General features: G+C 39.6%; 1 protein-coding gene across 3 annotated transcripts in view; it reads right to left on the bottom strand.

Moving 5' to 3' along the window:
* Positions 1-3,267: 3,267 nt before the first annotated feature.
* The window catches only part of LOC109931738 (kinesin-1 heavy chain), a 103,943-nt gene continuing 86,615 nt past the window's right edge, over positions 3,268-20,595 (bottom strand). Inside the window, exons 24-28 of one of the 3 annotated variants that reach the window (XM_048613314.1) lie at positions 17,791-18,007; positions 13,932-14,070; positions 9,217-9,284; positions 7,887-7,914; positions 3,268-6,037 (exon numbers count right to left, since the gene is read on the bottom strand). In XM_048613314.1, coding sequence (XP_048469271.1) covers positions 6,031-6,037; positions 7,887-7,914; positions 9,217-9,284; positions 13,932-14,070; positions 17,791-18,007 — 459 coding nt within the window. In that variant the 3' untranslated portion in view covers positions 3,268-6,030. The remainder of the gene's footprint in view (positions 6,038-7,886; positions 7,915-9,216; positions 9,285-13,931; positions 14,071-17,790; positions 18,008-20,595) is intronic. The other 2 variants (XM_048613318.1, XM_048613326.1) reach the window with 2 other exon arrangements.

Genomic DNA, 20,595 nt, shown 5'->3' with positions numbered 1-20,595 from the left:
ACACAAGATTGGGACAAAGCATTAGGCTTCTTACTATTTGCTATCATTGTCTAAATACTGGATTTAGCTCACTTGAATTGATCGATGGCCATAAGGAAGAAAAAAGGTCCATTAAAATTGATTAGGGAGAAATTCTTGAAACAAAAAGATTAATGCTCAGTGTTAGATTACATGTCCATGTTTCGAGAAAGCTTTACCAGAGCACCTGGGGTAGCACAAAAGTATTTACAAGCAAACATTCTACAACCAGTGTTTCAAGTGAGAGATGAAATACTGGTATTGTTGCCTTTGCAAGGTGAATCACGGAGAGAAATTCAGTAGTCCCTGCAGATGTTTAGGAAGGTTAGTAACGTAACTTATCTAATAGATACTCCTGATTGTGGGAAGAAAAATCAGTTATGTCACATAAACATGTTGAAACAGTATCATTGCAGAGAAGACAAGGGGGAGCAAATGTGTTAGCAGCTAAGAGTCATGAAGGATGACAATAAGAGTGAGGTGGAAAGACAGATAGACAATTCTCAAAACAAACCTCTTACACTTGATTAGTCAACACGAAAACAGTAGGACATATCGTAAGACAAGGATAGATGGTGTCAATAGTGAAAGTGAAAGCTTCGGTAGAATTCCCTGTTCCCAAAACTAGTCACAGCGACGGGCCCATTCCTGTGCTGTATTGTTTTTTGTAAATGAGAAATTATAATTTTTTAAGACTGCGTGGACTGTAGGAAAGGTTGGTGTGTAATTTCACAACTGCTGCACCCTTGACAAATTTGTTAAGGAAACAAGCAAATGTGGTATGGTTAGCAGAATTCCAGGCAGCCTTTGATTAAGATTGCCTCCAGATTTTCAGTGAACCATTATTGGCCGGTCCTGTTTTTTTTTCCAGACCTTTCAAAATGACGACTGATGCTAGTGAAGTGGGGGAGGGGCGCAGTCTGGTTATAGAATGATGGTTTGGGAACAGAGAAGCCATAGGGCATATTTCTAAGAAACTAAACAAATATCAGACGAAGTACTCTACTGTAGAAAAAGAGATTTTGGGATTTTATTGGCTGTTCAACACCTTGAATATTGTATTCAGGTCTGGGCACTGAATCTCAGAAAGGGCATATTGCCTTGAGTGGCATGGGCAGAACATATAAACCTGAATAACACATGAACTAAGAGTTAAATTATAAAAGGTGGGCAGCATAAACTAGGTTTGTATTTCCTTGAGACCATCAGGATTCTAATTAAGGTGCTTAATCTCAATGATTATAACAGGTGGTTAGAAAAAAATCGTTGTGGGTCTTGTGGCACAATGGTAGTGTCCCTATCTTGGGCTGAGGGCCTGTGTTCAAGTCTCACCTGTCCTGGAGGTGAGTCATAAAAGTAAAATTAGAGCTACGTTCCTCGATGGTAATGTCATAAGATTATAAGATCATAAGATGCAGGAGCAGAAGTAAGTAACTCAACTATTGAGTCTGCTGCGCCATTCAATGCTTATCTGATAATCTTCATCTCCACTTTTTTGCATTCTCCCCATAACACTTGGTTCTTCTATTAATTAAAAATCTCAGTATCGAATACACTTAATGACCCAACCTCTGTTGTTAACTACTCTCAGAAGAAATTCCATTACAAACATTCAAAATTGGGATAAGGCCAATTTTGACGGTATTGCAGCAAAAACTTTCAAAAGTTGATCGGGAGAGGCCACTAGCAGGTAAAGGGACAGTTGGAAAGGGGGAGGCCTTGAAAAATAAGATAATGAAAGTCTGGAATCACTATGTTCCTGTTAGTGTGAAGGGCAAGGCTGGTGGGTGTACAGAATGCTGGATGACTGGAGAAACTGAGGCCCTGGTCAAGAAAAAGAAAGCATATGACAAGTACAGGCAGGTGGGGTCAAGTGAATCTTTGGAGCTGTATAAGTGCAGGAGAAGTATACTCTAGAGAAATCAGGAGAGCAAAAAGGGGAACTGAGTTAGCTTTGGCAAATAGGGTTAAGGAGAATCTAAAGGGATTCTACAAATAAATTAAGGATAAAAGAGTAATTAGGGAGACAATACAGCCCCTTAAAGATCAACAAGGCCATCTACGCTTGGAACTGCAGGAGATGGGTGAGATACTGTGAGAGTATTTCACGTCAGTATTTACTGTGGAAACTAGAAAACTTGGAGAAATAATTAGTCTTATCTTAAGAAAATGTCCATATTAGAGGTGGTGGTGCTGGATGTCTTAAAATGCATGCACGCAAGTGGATAAATCCCCTGGACCTGATCAGGTGTATCCAAGAACTTTGTGGGAAGTTAGGGAAGTGATTGCTGGGACCCGTGCTGAGATATTTGTATCATTGGTAGCCACAGGTGAGGTGCCAGAAGACTGGAGAGTGGCTAATGTGGTGCCATTATTTATGAAGGGTAGTAGGGAAAAGCCAGGGAACTATAAGTTGTTGAAGGGGATTCTGAGGGACAGGATTTACATGTATTTGGGAAGGCAAATCCCTTCGACCTCCTGTTCCTTCCATTAACACTATGTCCCCTAGTTATTGGTCCCTCTAAGGGGAAAGATGTTCTCCCCATCTACCCTATACATACTCCTCATACCTTTGTACACCTCAATCAGGTCCCCCTCAGACGACTCTGCTCTAAGTAAAACAACTCTGGCCCATCTGGACACACTTCATAACTAAATCATTCCAGCCCAGGGAGCATCCTGGTGCATTTCATCTGTACTCTCTCCAGTGCGATCACATTCTTCCTATAGTGCAGCGACCAGAACTTCACAGTGCTCCAGCAGTGGATGCTATCCAGACTCATAACGGTCATTATCTACACCTCCTTCATAATCTACTTGCTTTTGCATTCAATGCCTTGATAAATAAAGGCAAATATGCCATATGCCTTCTTAACCACTTATTGTCTGTTCTGCTTTCAAGGATGTATGGGCAGGCACACTAAAGGTCCCCCTGTACTTCATAGGGTCCTACCACTCAACACACACTCCCTTGCCTTGTTAACGCATCTCCTCTCACTTTTCAGGAGAAAATTCCAATTATCATTGTTCAGCCCGTCAGCTTTAACAAACTTTCAAGTCACAAAAAGTCAGTTTGCATTGACATTTTAATTTGCCAACAGCTTAGTTAAACTCCAACCAGAATTTTAATTAACTGCACTAAACACGCCCCTACACACCTTCCTCTAGATAAATTGGTGCAAATTGTTCTCAATAAGTTGTGTGTTGGAAGTAAGTATAAAAAATGTTTCTACTCAAATGTTCACTGAATTCCCAGACAAAAGTTGTTTATTTAAACACAAATACATTTACAGCATGCAGTCAGTCAAAACTAAATGATGGCTTAACAAAAAACAAAATTATGTGCCTTCTCCTGTCCGACTTACTCTGCACCATGTTCCACAGGCGGAAACCTTAGTGTCATCTCATGTCAAATTTAGAACTATTACAGTAATTTCCTTAGCATTGTTTAAATTATGCAAATAATTTAGTTGATCACCATGAATAAATACTAGATTTTTATTCAATTGCATTTATGCTTTAAAACCATTCATTTCTACAAGATCTGAGGAACAAGCTCACAATAAGCACTTGAAGAGTACACTGCAATGCAATCAGGATAACAAGGCATTCACTACTCAACAAATGACAATAAATTTGTATTCAACACCTTGTGTGTAGTCCTGTCCAGACGATTTGCCATGGCAACTTTGATTAACATCACATATTGGAAATTCCACAAAAAAAACTGAAATACAAAAAACGGGTCCTTAAACTAGTTATGTTTACAGTGCAGTGACTGCACCCAATGGCCAGTGGTGTGTGTTAGGCACATACAAGACCCAATATCTGTAAAGAATATCTAACAAGTAAATATGCAAAATTAGAAGGTATGTTATATTGTCAAGACAACAAAATGTACAAAAACAATTACATTTCATCTTAAATAAGTCACATGGACCAAATATTCTATTTTTCAGAAACACATGGAGTATGGCCTTTTTTGCATCATCTAGGGAGCCTTGTGATCAGATGTCTTGATAGACTAACTGGTCGATCAGTATCAAGAGCAACAAATCCAAGTATTATCGACTAAAAGGCTTTGGATTCAAACTGACCTTCAAAAGTGGTTTAAAGTACGTTCGGCACTATGTTTAACTCAGATTTACTTTATTGGCTAATTTGTTGGTCAGCCTCCAGTCAGTGAGGAGTAAAACATAGACCTAGAAAATTGGGAGGCCAAAAGGATACAGTACACAATGCTAAAAATAATCACCTGTTTAATAAGGTACATCAATTAGTCACTTATTCAGACCACAAATATTTATACCACCTGCCAATTTAGTTACTTACTTGTAAAGGGTGTTTTCTTTAGCACATGAATGAATGAATTCACCTACTCAAATATTCAATACTCTTAGCCAATACCTTGTCAAAAGGCTTGATCCATCAAGTTAATGATATACTGAACAGAACACCTTGCTGCCTATAGTCACATGTAATAATATTCCACAAGTAATTAACTGAATCGACAAGCAGACATGTCTTTTTTTGAAACTGTAAGTTGTATGTAAAGATAAGTTATTTTAAGGGATGCACCACTTAAAAAATGCCTCAATAATGTTTATGTCAGGTCTAAATTTAGACTGTTAGCTCCGTGGAGACACTTCATTGAAGCTTTGTTCATCATTACATATTGCTTACTCATTTTATCCCACGAAAGAATCTTAGCCAGCTATGTGACCTTATCCATCATTTAGTCTGTTCTCATCTTTCTCCATTCATGTTAATAACCTTTTATGCTATGAATAGGGTTTCTGAACGAGTACCAGGATTGAACCAGTTTTACACCACCTAGGGATTTTATTTTGGTTTTAAAATGTTAGACTCAACATCAGTTTTGTTTTCCTAGCAAAGGCCAATTATAGTAAGACTGTACTTCACAAATCTCACTTACTTTTGATTTGTGTTTATTTTTACTGCGTCATTTTGCATTGGAGTTATCACTGAATAGGGTGATTAATAGTATGTTCTATGTATTAAAAACATATTAGAAATTAGGCCAAAATGTTCAAGCAATGGCCAGATATTAACGGATTAATCAATTTAATATTTTTAAAATATTGAGTATTTGCACTTCACCTGAAATCTATTATAGAAACAGTAAAAGTGCAATGTTTTAACTCAAATACTTTTAAATAATGCTCTCTTGCTGTATAATGAGCCCAAGGGTGAAATACTGATCTTCAGTTTATCACAAAAAGCAATGGCAAGAATCTGGACAGAATACATTGTGTGCTCCATATCAAAACATAATGCCTTTTAATTTACCCTCATATTTATGCTCAGCTAATGTGTTGTAGCGTTCTCCCATAACCTTAGACAATGCCACAATATATTTGTTAGACAGTCTCATTAGACATTCCTGTATTTTACTGTTAGCAGCTTATTATTCTGTACTATCCTAACTCTGTTCTAACCATATACTGTCATGAATGTACCTTCAGTATACAAATTGTTCTACTCCTCTTCATCTCAAAAATCCATTTCAAGGAAAAAAAAACTTCAAGTACTATTTTAATTTACACAAGGGTGATAGTTGCGTTCCTCCAAATCAATTTTTCACTGTAAAACAAGCTTATCAAATCTACTTGGCGACATTGTTTCACAAGTCCTAAAACAAACAATGAAATGTACACAAATTAGGCTTCAATGCTTCTGCTAAAGATTTCCTGCAACAACGTACATTCAACTTGGCACAGTGCAGACTAAATTTAAGACATGAATGACAATGTACTGTGCAATGAAGCCACACATTAAATTAAATGTAGTTATTTGCAAGGCGCCTACATTGCACTCTTGTTTTGCAAGAAGATCAGTAAGGAGGTTCTGCCAAGGGTGGAGCTGTACAGGCCAGGTTTTTTTTTATATTTTTCAAAAATAATCTTGTGAAAAGTCTAGTTGGAGAGTTCACTGCTTTGGAATGATGAGTTGTTTGGATGATATCTGCTTCTCTTTGATTATGTTGTTGCTTTAGCAGCTGTAAAGAAAAAAAGAATCAGCATTAAAATACCTAGTCAAATCCATGTTGCTAGCTGAATGATTTTGCAAATCTTAAAACACCATTTTCATTTTAGCTAACAAATAAAACAAAGCTAGAACAAATTTACTCCTCAGTGAAAGTCTAGAAAGGGAACAAGGAAAAGATAGGAAGAATTGAAGAGCTACACCTAGAAATCTCGATTTTAAAGTAGGCACATTAGATTTAAATTCAACGACATTAATATTTTGGTGTTTAAAATTAGAACCCAGCAGTTCACAAGATATTAACATTTCATCACACAGGGTGGTTCAACTATTTAAATTTCACATATTTAATCAATATCTTTTAAAAGAAAGACAGACTTTTGCTAGCCCAGGAGAGAAAGGGATGTCATGAAAGGGGAGATGGATGCAGATAGGAAACGTATCAGCCATGATCGCACTGAACACTGCTCCTCTTCCTAGCGTTTGGTGAATGAAGCAAGCAATCAAGTCAAATTACTTCTCTTCTGGATAACGTCCATCAAGGAATGAAATGTAAAGCAAAATTATCATGAATGTGTTCAGTCACTAGTAAAGTTTTAGTTCAAAACTTTACTAAGATTTTCTTTCAATTCAAACATTATTGATCTTGGGAATGTATCCACAACTTCAAAAATATGTTAAAAGTAGTCTTCCTTATATATACAGGGGAAATTAAAGAATTTGCTCACCATATTGTGACAGTATTATCGGCTAACACACAAATTATGTTAAAAGCTAACTTTGGAAGACAAACAGTAGTCTCTTTGATGTATTATTAAAAAGGGTGACAAATCAGTGAAGGCAAAACAACACAGTATAACTGCAGTTTGTTTGACATGGCACTGGGTGAGGGATCTGGAGTTCATTTTAACTCTGCTTAAAGTTCATACTATTAAGAATAAAACTTATAAACAAAACTAATATTTTGAATACTTAACACAAGTTTGAAAATGATGATTGAACTTTGTCCAAAGTTTGTACTTTAAAGAAAATACCAATTACTTTACCTAGCTTACCCAGCAGAACTATAAACCACTAGTGTGAGATTTTTAAGTTGGGTAATTGAATTTTGTTCTTACTGGAAAGCAATGTAAATGGTTACTTTGCAGGTGTTGCTGCCTGCATTGTCTTAAAAGTATGTAGTTGGACCAAATTGGCACTTAAAGTAGTGATTTTGCATTCTACATGCTGAAATCATGCACGGCAAGAATGATGATAACTAGTGATCTCTATGCTTAACATAATAAAGACCAGTCTTGGAAGCGGTTACTTAGAAAAGCTCAGTACATATGGGCTGGAAGAAGACTTGTAACTTACTTGTTATAATGCAATTTTATTGGGCTATAGGGTGCATGTGGAAAGGATGTAGGACATCTAGGACTAGAATTCACTTTTACAAAATAAAGGGTCATCCATTTAGCAAAGATGAGAATAATCTTTTATTAGGGAGCTGCCAGTATTTAGAACTCTGCTTCCAAAACCTTTTAAGAGTCCTTGAATATTTTTAAGGCAGATGTGTACAGATTCTTGAAGCAAGGAACGAAAAAGGTTATTGAGGCTAGGTGGGAATCTGTGGAGTTATCAGCTATGATCTTACTGAATGGCAGGCCAGCTTTAAGGGCCAACTGGCCTACTCCTGCCTCCAACCTGAATGTTGGTATGTAATAAACCATACAAAAAAAGGTCACAGATAAATTCTAAAGGATTATTTTAATTTAAATAATTTAAAATACACAAAGGTTCAATAGGGAACTACAGGATTAGGAAAAGTATTGGGGAAGGAATTATCCATCACAAGTGAGAATAGGAGGTTATATATTCACCTATTGTCATTTATATCTCTCAGGTCACCTGCAAGATCCATGTATATCCAGTAGTGAGAAAAAAATGCAACAGTTAAGTTAATGGAATTTGTAGAACTGAATATTCTATTACCAGGACAGTAGGTAAGATGGAAGAAAACTTAAAAATAATGCTTCTTGAAAATTATGCAATGTTTCAGGAACAATACTTCAAATGAAGAACCTTTACCTCCACTAACAGTGGATTAAACCCATCTATACCAGTTAGTAAAGCAGGAATGTAGATCAAAGTCAAGTAATTTAGATTTGCATAACAATGAAAAGACAAACAAACATTAGTATGATCTTGTAAACTTAAAAGGCAATAAGTTAATTTGTTACAAGGCAGTCTTTGCCAGTCAACGCCAGTCAACATTCTACACAATATAGTTTACTTATACTACATGTAGAAAATCACAATATATTTGCACTATTAAACTAGAGCCTGCACTTTGTGGTCAGTTGCAAGGCATCAGAGCTGCCTTGTGAATCTATAAAAACAACTATTGATAAAGATTTGTTAAGCTTTATGGCGTGGACATTCCCCTTCCTAATTTTAGCTTAAACCTGAAGCCAAATCAAATGGTATCACAAGCATTCAGCAACAAGGATGACATCAAACATGTGCAGCCTGCCAATCACACTGAACTATGTGCATTTTGCAAATCAAGTGGTAAAATGAACATTATCAAAAATGAAGGTTAAATAGAGGTAAATAAATGATTGGGATATGCACATGGGATCAAGTTGAAACCTGGTATGTTAAAACTTTTTTTTAAACATTTGAGCATTTTTACCATAATACAGAAAATTGACATTGCTCAAATAAAATTTGTTTTACAGGGTTGGAATGATGGTTCAAAAGTAATCAGGAACTTATGCCATTTGAAACATAGTTATATTGCGTTTAACAAGACAATTCTTTTCAAGCATTTCAGAGACCAGCTTCTGAATAGGTGTTTTAAACTGCAAATATAAACAAGTTACTGTTTAAGACAAGTAACGACTGACCATTTCACTGTCATAATTACTGCAATATCCATTCATCTGTGTTTCATTGCAAACTATCATTCACAATTTATTATTTTACCTTGGGCTATGTAAACAAAATGGTTTAAGAATTACAGGTGTTCAGTTACATACATAGTAAAATAAAAGACCACATTCACTATACATTCTAAATACAGACTATTTGTTAGATCATTCTGAACATACCTAACATTCTGCAGAAAGTACATTTAAAACACTGCCTTAACTTCCAGCTTACATGAGTAACAAACTTGTATATTATTTTTACATCAAGGTAGCCTACCTTTAACAGATGAAGGCATGAAGCCAATGTCCCCAATTTCTGCATTATTAGCCATCCCTCCACCAACACTACAAAACAAAAAAAAGTGCTCTATTTGGTAAATTCCAGACTTCCAAATGGATCTCGATTTTTTTTAAAAAACTGAACTGAACAGTCACCAATTTCTGCCTAGTTGGCCCGATAATTTGTCCTGACACTGGTTTGCACTCAAATAGCTGTATGCAAACAGCACTTACCCATAGAGCAAATACATCAGTTTACAAAAAAAAACAATGATGTAATCAGACAAGGCTACACCATCTTAAAACAGAGGCCCAGTTCCACATCACTAGTCACTGTGGTCACCACTACCCACTCCACTACACCACTTTCCCCTCTGATTACCATCAACATCCTTCCTGAAGTTACCACATCCCTCAGTTATGATTTCATAACAATAATGTGTATCAATCATATAAAGACAGCTGCTACCAGTAAGTGCCATACTTAATACCTTCTGTTCTTTGAACATTTTTAATGACTTATTATTGTCACATGTAGAGATACAGTGAAAAGTATTGTTTTGTACGCTATCCAGACAAATAATATCTTACATAAGTACACCAGGGTAATAGAACAGTATGCAGAATATGATGTTATAGCTGAGACGGGGCAGAGAAAGATCATAAGTCTGATAACAGCAGGGAAGAAGCTGTTGTTGAATCTTTTGATAAACGTTTTCAAACTTTTGTATTTTCTACCCGATTGAAGAGGGTGGAAGAGTATATCCGGGGTGGGAGGGGTCTTTGATCATGTTGGCTGTGATGGATTTGTAGTTAAAGTTAAATTGTAAACTTCCTCTTGAAATATAGTGACACTTTATACCTCAAGCAATACATTTTAGACAGATTAAAAAAAACAGGATTGCACTTCAAAATTTTATGTTATCGTTACAACCGCCACCATTTTGTTCATCCAAACTAGCCACATTCTTGGAGATCTCAAAAGATTCAAAGTTTTGTGTAAAACCTAGAATCAAGAAAGCAACTAAAGCGCAGGCCTTAGTATTTCAGTGACACATGTAGGGCTGGACAACAAATGCCAGTAATACCCACATCCTATGAAAGAGCTTTAAAAAAAACACCAGAGATAGTAAGAACTGTTGATGCTGGAGTCAGAGATCCTCCTCTCACCCACATTCCTGCAAGAATGCGATCCCCTACTCCCAATTCCTTCGCCTCCACCACATCTGCTCCTAAGATGGGGCGTTCCACTCCCGAACATCCCAGGTGTCCTCTTATTTCAAGGACTGCAACTTCTCCCCTTCAATGGTCGAAAATGCTCTCGACCACATCTCTTGTGATTCCCGCACCTCTGCCCTCATATTCCCTCCCTGCAACAAAAACAGACAGAATCCCCGTCCTCATGAGTCACCCACTAACCTCCGGATTCAACATATCATTCTCTACCACTTCCGCCACCTGCAATCTGACCCCACAACCAAGTATACATTTCCCTCCCCACCCCTATCTGCCTTCCATAGGAACTGCTCTCTCCACAACTCCCTTGTTCGCTCCACACTCCCCACCAACTTTCCCTGCAACCGCAGGGCCCTGCCCTACACCTCTACCCTCACCTCCATCCAAGGAACCAAAAAAACCTTCTGTTCATCTGCACATCTGCTAATGTAGTCTACTGCATCCGCTGCTCCCGATGTGGCCTCCTCTATATCAGTGAGACCAAGCGGAGGCTAAGAGACAGCTTTGTAGAGCGCCTGCACTCTGTTCGCGACAAACGACAACACCTTCCAGTCATGAACCATTTCAACTCCCCCTCCCACTCCCTGGATGACATGTCCATCCTGGGCCTCCTCCAGTGTCACAACGACGTCTCCCGGAAACTGGAGGAGCAGCACCTCATATTCCGCCTTGTGAGCCTACAACCCAATGGTCTCAATATGGACTTTACCGGTTTCAGTTTCAAAATCTCCCCACCTCCAGCCTCATCCCATGACCAACCCTCCCTCTCATCCCCGCCTCCTTGAGCTGACAACTGTCCATCTTCTCCCCCACCTATCGCTCTTGCCACCTCACTGACCAATCCCCACCACTGCCTACCTGCACTCACCTATCACCCGGAGCCCCACGCTTCCTCTCTATATATTCCAGAGCTCCCATCCCCTGTCCCCAGTTCTGAAGGGTCCCAACCCGAAACATCAGCTTTCATGCTCCTCTGATGCTGCCTGGCCTGCTGTGTCACTCTAACAGAGATCAGTTTCAATTTTAATTTGAATGACATTCAAACTAGATTGATTTCACCAAATAAAATGTCACAGCCAGATCAGATGCTGAGGTAAGGTTCATGCCCCGCTCCAATCAGTGGATCAGTAAGCATTTTTGTAGGCTAAACTATTCCCAGATGAAGGTAGTCACGTCAGGCGAAGGTGAAATTAGACTGTATGAACATTTCTAAAATAGAAACAAATACATCCTAGTAAATTTATTGTACAATCAGCTAATATGAGAGGAAGTGTTATTCAACAAAACTGTCACATTACAATCTCAGAAACTTACACCTCAGGAGACACTCATTCAGCTCTTTCTGCTGGGTCCTTGAGAAATCAGTGTTTAGCTCCACATCTACTTTCTCACCATGACCTTGTTTTTGTACTGTATACTCTATGCAATTAGACCACATAACTTGATCAAGCTCAACTGATCCTTCCAATCATCATCAACATGGTCCAGATATTGCATTTCAGTCAAAAGAATTAGTTATTAAAACTTCCATTCCAAGAATGAAGGGGGAATCTCTCAGAAATCTATCAATTCTAACAGGACTAGACAGGGTGAGCACAGGGTGCTCCTTGTGACAAGGGAGTCCAGAACCAAGGTCAGTCCAAAGGTACCAGGTTTACCATTTAGGACTGCGATGAGGAGAATTTTCTTTACCCAGAAAGTCAAGAGCCTCTGCTACAGAAACCAGAGTCATACAGCATGGAAACAGACCCGTTGGTCCAACTAGTCCACGCGACCATGTTCCCAAACTAAACTCGTCCCACCTGCTTGGATTTGGCCCCTATCCCTCTAAACCTTTCCTATTCACATACTTATCCAAATGTCTTTTAAATATTGTACCTCATCCACCACTTCCTCGGGCAGTTCATTCCACACACGAACCACCATTTGTGTGGAAAAAGTTGCCCCTCATGTCGTTTGCAAATCTTTCTCCTCTCAACTTAAAGATAGGCCCTCTAGTTTTGAACTGCGTCACACTAAGGAAAAGTCCTTTGCTATTCACTTTATGTATGACCCTCATGATTTAAAAAACCTCTACAAAGGTCACCCCTCAACCTTCTATGCTCCAACCTATCCAAGTCAAAGCCTCTATTCCTGGCAACATCCTAGTAAATCTTTTCAGAACCCTCTCCAGTTTAATAATATCCTTCCTGTAACAGAGCAACCAGAACTGCACTCCAGAAGAGACCTTACCAACGTCCTGTACAACCTCTACATGACATCCTAAAGCAGCTGAGGTCAATACATTGAATATTTACAAAAGAGTCAGATACAGTTCTTAGTGCTAAAGGATCAAAAGGGGAGAAAGTGAGAACAGAATACAGAGTTGGATGATCATCTTAAATGGTGGACCAGGCTCGAAGGACCAAATGGCCTACTACTACTCCTATTTTTGATGTTTCACACCTCAATTATCCACAATATCAATTATCTGTAACATTCTGGCTACAGAAAATTCGTGACATATTGCCTCACAATACAGAATGGACACAGTAAATGCCCAAATTAAACTTTCAACCTTACAACATGAACATTAAAGAAATTTATATTGTTTATCTAATTCTAGTCTTCATTCAGTTTCCAGAATGTCGATAAACTCCATGAACAAGACCAACATAGAGATTTAGTATTTCCCACATAACAGGGGTGTTTCTCTTCATTATGAGAGAATATGATGTATCCACTATTCTAATCGATAATAAAATGATATACATAAAGATCCACTCCCTCCACTTCCATCTGATGGCAGAGTAAGGCTCCAGTGCCAGAGCTGAACTGCGCTTACCATTTTTATATTTTTATTGCATTTTTTAAAAATTTTAAATTTACGCAGGTAGAATTGGTTGGGAATGGAGGCGAGATTGGCGCGTGGTCTGGAGGCCGTTGCAGAGAAGAGAGTCCCTGGTGTGACCAGGAGGAGAGATTAGGGACTGGAGGCCATCATGAGGACATGAGTCCTCTTCGCGGGTAGGCAAGGCCTCAAGTTTCAAAGCTGGGTGTGGTCTAGAGGCTAGGTGCTGGCTTGGACTGGCATGGAAGGACTGTAAATTGTGTACATTTTTTATTTTTCCTTTTTATTTTTATGCTAGTTTTTTTATATCAAATACTTAAGTATCTGTACCTAGGTACCCTGTACATAGGATGGCGCCATGAGTGGTGACTTTTATATGTGACAATAAACCTAATTCAAAAATTCAATTCAGATAACACTTTCACAGTGTTCAACGGGAAAAAGTATGACAATAAGAGCACCAGCAGAATTCTGCAGATTTGAAATATCTTGAAATTGTCAAAATAGTTTGTACAAATTATTAGAGTGCCAGAGCTTGAGATCACTTGTCCCACAACAAAAGCATAGAAAATAGGTCAGGTTTAGTCAAAAAGTATTTGCTTTATCAAATTATTCCGAGAACAATTTTTCACATGCATGATACGTACAACTTATCTGATTTTACACCGCCTCCACCTCCACGTACTGCAACTGCTTGGCTGTTCTGGAAGAATCCACCTCCCCCACGAATTGCACTTGGGTGAGTTGGGGAAGCCATAGGGGGTTGCCCAGGGCGGATTGGTTTAGCTAGACAAACAAAATAAAATGCATTTGTAAAACCATTAAATCTTACTTCGATCCAAAGACATAGCTTTACACTTTAAGACCCTGCTATGCTGATGCAAACAAGAAAAAGGTTCTGAGGAAGGGTCACCGGACCCAAAACGTTAACTCTATTTTCTCCTCCACAGATACTGTCAGACCTGCTGAGCTTTTCCAGCAACTCTGTTTTTGTTCCAAACAAGAAAAAGGTTTGTACAATTTAGGAATTATGCTTTGAGTTGTATTAGATTTACAGAACCTACAAAAGAAACAGATCATAATTGCTAAATTAAGAGTAAAACAACACCAGCAGGTAAGCCTAGAGGGTGTGAAAATAGATCAAAGGAATTCTATCCAAATACATAAAAGAATTTGAAACAATGTGGACGGACTCAGTACAAATGGAAGTAAACAGGTCTGATCTAATTGCCATTATGGAGACGTGGCTGCAGGTGACCAAGGTTTGGATCTGAATGTTCAAGAGTATTCAACATTTAGGAAGGATGAAAAAGAAAGAAAGGATGTGGGTACTGCTAATAATAAAGGATAGGATCAGCACATTGGTGAAACAGCACCTTATACCAGAAGGTTAAGATGCATAATCAGTTTGGGTAGAGCTAAGAAATGGTTACAAGTCAACAAATGTTAGTTGGAGATTTTTACATAATGCAAGTTCTACAGATTGGAAGATAGCAAATAGCCCAATCATTTGAGCGGGTGGGAGAAACTGAGAAATACAGGCCTGGTACCCTGACATCCATCACAAGGAAAGTGCTAAAATCGATAATAAAAGCACATGACAGCCGAGCACTTAAATAAAACAAATCAAATTGCTGGAAAAACTCAGGTCTGGCAGCATCTGTGGAGAGAAAATGGAATGTTTGAGGAAGGGTTACTGGACCCGAAATATTAACTGTTTTCTCTCCACAAATGCTGGCAGACCATTTTTTGTTTCCGATTTCCAGCATCTGCAGTTCTTTCTGGGGACTGGGGACAGTCAACATGAATTTTTGAAAGGAAAATCATATTTGACAAACCTGTTTGAGTCACTGAGTACATTCAAACACAGATCAATAGATTTCCAGATATTACAGGTATCAAGGGTAGAACGTAGGGAAATGATAAGTTAGAAGATCAGCCATGATCTAGCAGAAATTGTGATCAGGCTGAAAGGGTCAAATGGAGCTGCTATTGCTTCTTCCCCATCTTCCTAACTGGTCTATGCATTTCACGAGCCTGCTCATTACCTCTACCAACTCGGATTTCTCATCCTTCTATTCCTTTCTCGCTCCCATCTCTCCTTCAAATAGATCAATGCTACCTGCTTCAACACTCCATATGGCAGAGTCCAACATTGTTAACCACCACAAACTCTGTGGCAAACATATTTATAAGCTCTTGTTCTAGATTAGTCAAGGGCAAACTGTTTCTCATTAACCCTCCATTTTAAATTTAGAGGCTCAATCAGGTCTTCTGTTTCCCAAAAAAAAAAAGCCCTAGCTTGCTTAACATTTCTAAATCATTTTCTTCTCTCCATCTGGTCAAATCCTTGTCAATTTTTTTGTAAAAAAATTTCTCAATATCTTTTTAATGGTATGGCATCCAGAATTTTACTCAGTAATGCAAGTGCAGTCTAATCAAGGTATAATAAACCTTGGATGCAGAAAATCAATTAACACTAACTTTTGCTAGCTTCACAGTTAACCAGTTTAGTTTGTTTTAAATCTTATTTTCTCCTACTTTTGTAAATCAGTGTACCAGTATTTTACTAAAGATCTATACCAGTTAAGATTATCCAAATCCATAACGGACAGACACTCATGCACATTAGATTACTGTTTAGCGATCAGAAAGATGGCAGCAGAGTAGCAGGGCTGCATGCTTGCTCTTGAGCCCAGGCTCTTCTGTTCCTGTTTGCTTTCTTTTTTCTCATTTTCTTTGTTTTTCTTTAAAGCCTTTTGCGGCAGGGACACAAAGACAACGGGGCCTTGCGCAGAATGGCAGCAGTCTCCTGGCAGTCAGAGGCAGCGGCAAAATTCCTCCAGCAGTGGGAGGCAGCAGCGGACTTTACAAGATGGCAGCAGCAACAAGGTGACAGGGCAGCTACAGCAGGACTCTTGGCAAGGTGGCAGCACAGCCAGGGACTCCTGGTTGCAGTAGGTCCACATTAGGGAATTCTGACAATGGTGGCAGCATGGTATGCCTGGAGCAGGGGCTCCTGGCATCAAGGTGGCAGTGGAGCCAGGGACACCTACTTGCAGTCGCAACAGGCCCAGAGCCAGGGAATGACCCGCATCGATGGTGGTAAGGTAGGCCTAGTGGCAAAGGGATGGCGCCTAAAAAGGGGTGACTCTTATGTTGGGGGGTGCGGTGAGGTGTTGGAGGGGTTGTAGGCACAGATGTCTTGATGAGCCAGTTCAGGACTCAAGACTCATAGCGGAGGTGGTAGAATAAAGACTCTCAGTTATATCTTTTTATTCTTAGCTATTCAAAATAGCAGCAGATTGTTGTGAAAGTTGAAGCTTTTCACTATTATTTTTCTTTATTCATTTATGGGATGAAGGCATCGCTGGCTAGGCCAGCATTTATTGCCTATCCCTAATTGCCCAGAGGACAGTTAAGAGTCACATTGTTGTGGGTCTGGAGTCACATGTAGGCCAGACCAGGTAAGGATGGCAGTTTCCTTCCCTAACAGACATTAGTGAACCAGATGGGCTTTTCTGACAATTGACAATGGATTCATGGTCATTAGATTCCTAATTCCAGATATTTTATTGAATTCAAATACCACCACCTGCCACGTTGGGATTCGAACCCGGGTCCCCAGAACATTATCTGGGTCTCTGGATTAACAGTCCAGCGATAATACCACTAGGCCATCACCTCCCCCATTACTGTATGATTCACCGTAAAATGCAAGTGACAATAAATCATTCAATTCGAACTAATTTTACCATTTCCCAGCTCAGAAGCACCAAGGCGAGTCATAATGCTGCTCAAGCTACCTCAGGTGACATTTCAGTGGAAGTATAGTCTGCCCCGAATTATGTTATTAATGCAATTAAATCTACTCCTTTGATAGCACCTTCCAAACTAGTAGCGTCTACCACCTAGAAGGGCTAGGTGCATGATAACACCCCAACATGCAAGTTCTTTCCAAGTCACACTCCTTCTGACCTGCACCATCAAAGCTCCTTCAGAGTTGGATAGTGAACTTCCTTGTTACTAGCTCTGTGGGAGTCCCTACATCTCAAGGACTGCACAATTCAAGGAAGCAGCTCACCATACCTACTCAAGAGCAATAATTGTTGGTCTAGGCAGGGATACCCATATCCCTTGACAGAAATAATTTAAAAAATTGAGATAATGAATGTAAATTAACAACCCAAGGTACTAACTGAATTTCAAATCCGAATGATTACAGCACACAAGGTGACATTTGCCTGTCATATCCATGGTGGCTCCCTACATGAGCAACAATTTGCTTAACTACTTTATGACAAACTCAACCTATTTTAAAAAGTTAAATAATGATAAAAAGGTATGACTGGTAAGTTATAGTTGTTTGATAGTACAGGACTTGAATACTGCTGGGGAAAAGGCACTCTGCTGAAACTTTCCTTCTTGCAATCATTAAGACAATTTGTACAAATTGCCACTAGATAACCTGTTGGAATCTACAATGTTGTATCATACTTAGCTTACCAATCTGAGCAGAGTGCATTCTCTTTGCCATGTTCTTTGCTCGTACAGCTTCTTTGATGCGGTCCACTTCCTGCTGGTAGCGCTTGCGATCTCTGGCAGCATTTTCTTTGGCTTCCTTTAATGCAGATTCCAAAGCCTTGACTCTCTCAGCTGTGGCTCGGAGTCGTTTCTCCAGTTTTGGAAGCTCACAACGAAGATCTGCATTATCCCGCACCAGCTAAAGGCATGGATAATAGCTTAACATTAATAAACCCAAGAACGTGATCAGATTGTATCAGGACTTTTATTTAAAGGCAATGAATTGGATAATAATTGCAAATATATATTTTGTATATGAATACAATGACAGATTTTAACCTGGTTCATTTGAGGCACATAAAATCTCCAATTTGCTTCCTAATCTTTGACCTATATAAAGTCCTAGTGACTATGATTTTGTGATGGTTCAAATTACGCACCAGGATGCTCAAACATTTCAGATGGAATTATAGTATTTCATAACATGTTACTGAAGTTGCCATTTTTTAATTAATTACGAATAAGAGAAAAAATGATGATAAGCAGCTTTTAAACTTGGGAGATTGCAATTAACTCATGACTGCTAACAGAATCAATGTGAATATACAAGTATTATGGAAACCATACTATCTGATCGTTGTATAATCACAATATTTTAAACTCATTGCTTCTGTTTCAAAGAAACAACGGAATTGTCAGCTTTACTTTGAATACTTTTCAAATGTTGGAAGACATAAGAGGGAATGCATACATGAACAACTTGATGGATTCGCTTGCTTCAATAACTACTAACTCGGCCTGTCTTTGTGGATAGATGGTTTAAACTGGAACAGCCAAGCTTTTTGTTTGGGCTGCACATATTATGGAGACTTGGGTCCCTGAAAGTTTAAATACACAATCATCTGTTAGTTAGATACAGTCTTGGGTGTTCTGTTTCAGGGCTTTTTCCACCAAGGAAGCAAAACAGCTAACAGGCAGTTCTTTACCTCCAGGCTAGAAACAAACAGGACAAGCCAGAAGTAAGAATTACAAATGTAAACACGACAATGGTACCTTAATTTTGAGGGCTTGAATGTCACAGCTCAGAAACCACACCTAGGGTTACAGAGTGGAAACCCTAATCTAAATTGCAAAGTCAAAATAATAATATTATACCTGCTTACGAACCAAGATCAAAAGGATCAGTTGTTACTACTCGTAGATTCTTCAAAGACCCCTTCTGATTTTAAAAAAAGTTTTAAGTCTGTAGCATTAACTTGATCTCCACCTGTCATTTATTCCTTTATCCTCACCCCATCTTCAGCATATACACCACCTTCTCCTTGGCCACATTCAGTTCTGATGAAGGGTTATTAGACCCAAGATGTTGACTCTGCTTTCTCTCCACAGATGCTGCCAGACCTGCTGCGTTTCTCCAGCAATTTCTGTTTTTGTTTCTGATTACTCCCAAAACAGGTTTCCCTGGGAGTTTTTTCCAGTAATTTAGCAAAGAAATTAGTAGAGTTAAATGCAAGTCTTGGCATGCTGAATTATTGTTCTTGTACCAGTCAAAAATTTGTAGCAGCTGTAGGTATGTAGGTGGATCCTGACAGCTGTAGACTGTAACATAAATCTTTAGCTAACTGCAATGAATTTAGACAACATTCTCAAATAGACATAGGCATCCTAAAGAAATAGTCATTATAAAAGCCAACTTATTTTCTTCTATGATAACAAGGTGTAGAGCTGGATGAACACAGCAGGCCAAGCAGCAGAGGAGCAGGAAAGCTGACTTTTCGGGCCTAGACCCTTCTTCAGAAATGGGGAGAGGAAGGGGGTTCCGAAATAAATAGGGAGAGACGGGAGGCAGATAGAAGATGGATAGAGGAGAAGATAGGTGGAGAGGAGACAGACAGGTCAAAGAGGTGGGGATGGAGCCAGTAAAGGTGAGTGTAGGTGGGGAGTTAGGGAGGGAAAAGGTCAGTCCAGGGGGCGGGATGAGGCTAATAGGTAGGAGGAGGGGATAGATGGGAGGAAGGACAGGTTAGGGAGGCGGGGACGAGCTGGACTGGTTTTGGGATGCGGTAGGGGGAGGGGAGATTTTGAAGCTTGTGAAGTCCACATTGATACCATTGGGCTGCAGAGTTTCCAAGCGAAATACGAGGTGCTGTTCCTGCAACCTTCAGGTGGCATCGTTGTGGCACTGCAGGAGGCCCAGGATGGACATGTCGTCTGAGGAATGGGAGGGGCAGTTGAAATGGTTCACGACTGGGAGGTACAGTTGTTTAGTGCAAACCAAGCATAGGTGTTCTGCAAAGCGGTCCCCAAGCCTCCGCTTGGTTTCCCCGACGTAGAGGAGGCCACAATGGGTACAGCGGATGCAGTATACCACATTGGCAGATGTGCAGGTGAACATCTGCTTGACGTGGAAAGTCTTCTTGGGGCCTGGGACGGGGGTGAGGGGGCAGTTGTAGCACTTCCTGCGGGTGCAGGGAAAAGTGCCGCGTGTGGTGGGACTGGAGGTGAGTGTGGAGCGGACAAGGGAGTCACGGAGAGAGTGGTCCCTCCGGAAAGCAGATAAGGGTGGGAAGGGAAAAATATCTTTGGTGGTGGGGTCGGATTGCAGATGGTGGAAGTGTCGGAGGATGATGCGTTGGATCTGGAGGTTGGTGGGTTGGTACGTGGGTACGTGAGGATGAGAGGGATTCTGTTTTGGTTGTTATTGCGGGGAGGGGTTGTGAGGGATTAGTTGCGGGAAATGTGGGAGACATGGTCGAGGGCATTCTTGACCACGGGTGGGGGGGGGGG

This window comes from Rhincodon typus, chromosome 2 (assembly GCF_021869965.1).
Source record: "Rhincodon typus isolate 14 chromosome 2, sRhiTyp1.1, whole genome shotgun sequence".
Lineage (NCBI taxonomy): Eukaryota > Metazoa > Chordata > Chondrichthyes > Orectolobiformes > Rhincodontidae > Rhincodon > Rhincodon typus.
Note: the sequence above shows the minus strand (reverse complement) of the source record. Positions and strands in the feature narration are given on the sequence as shown.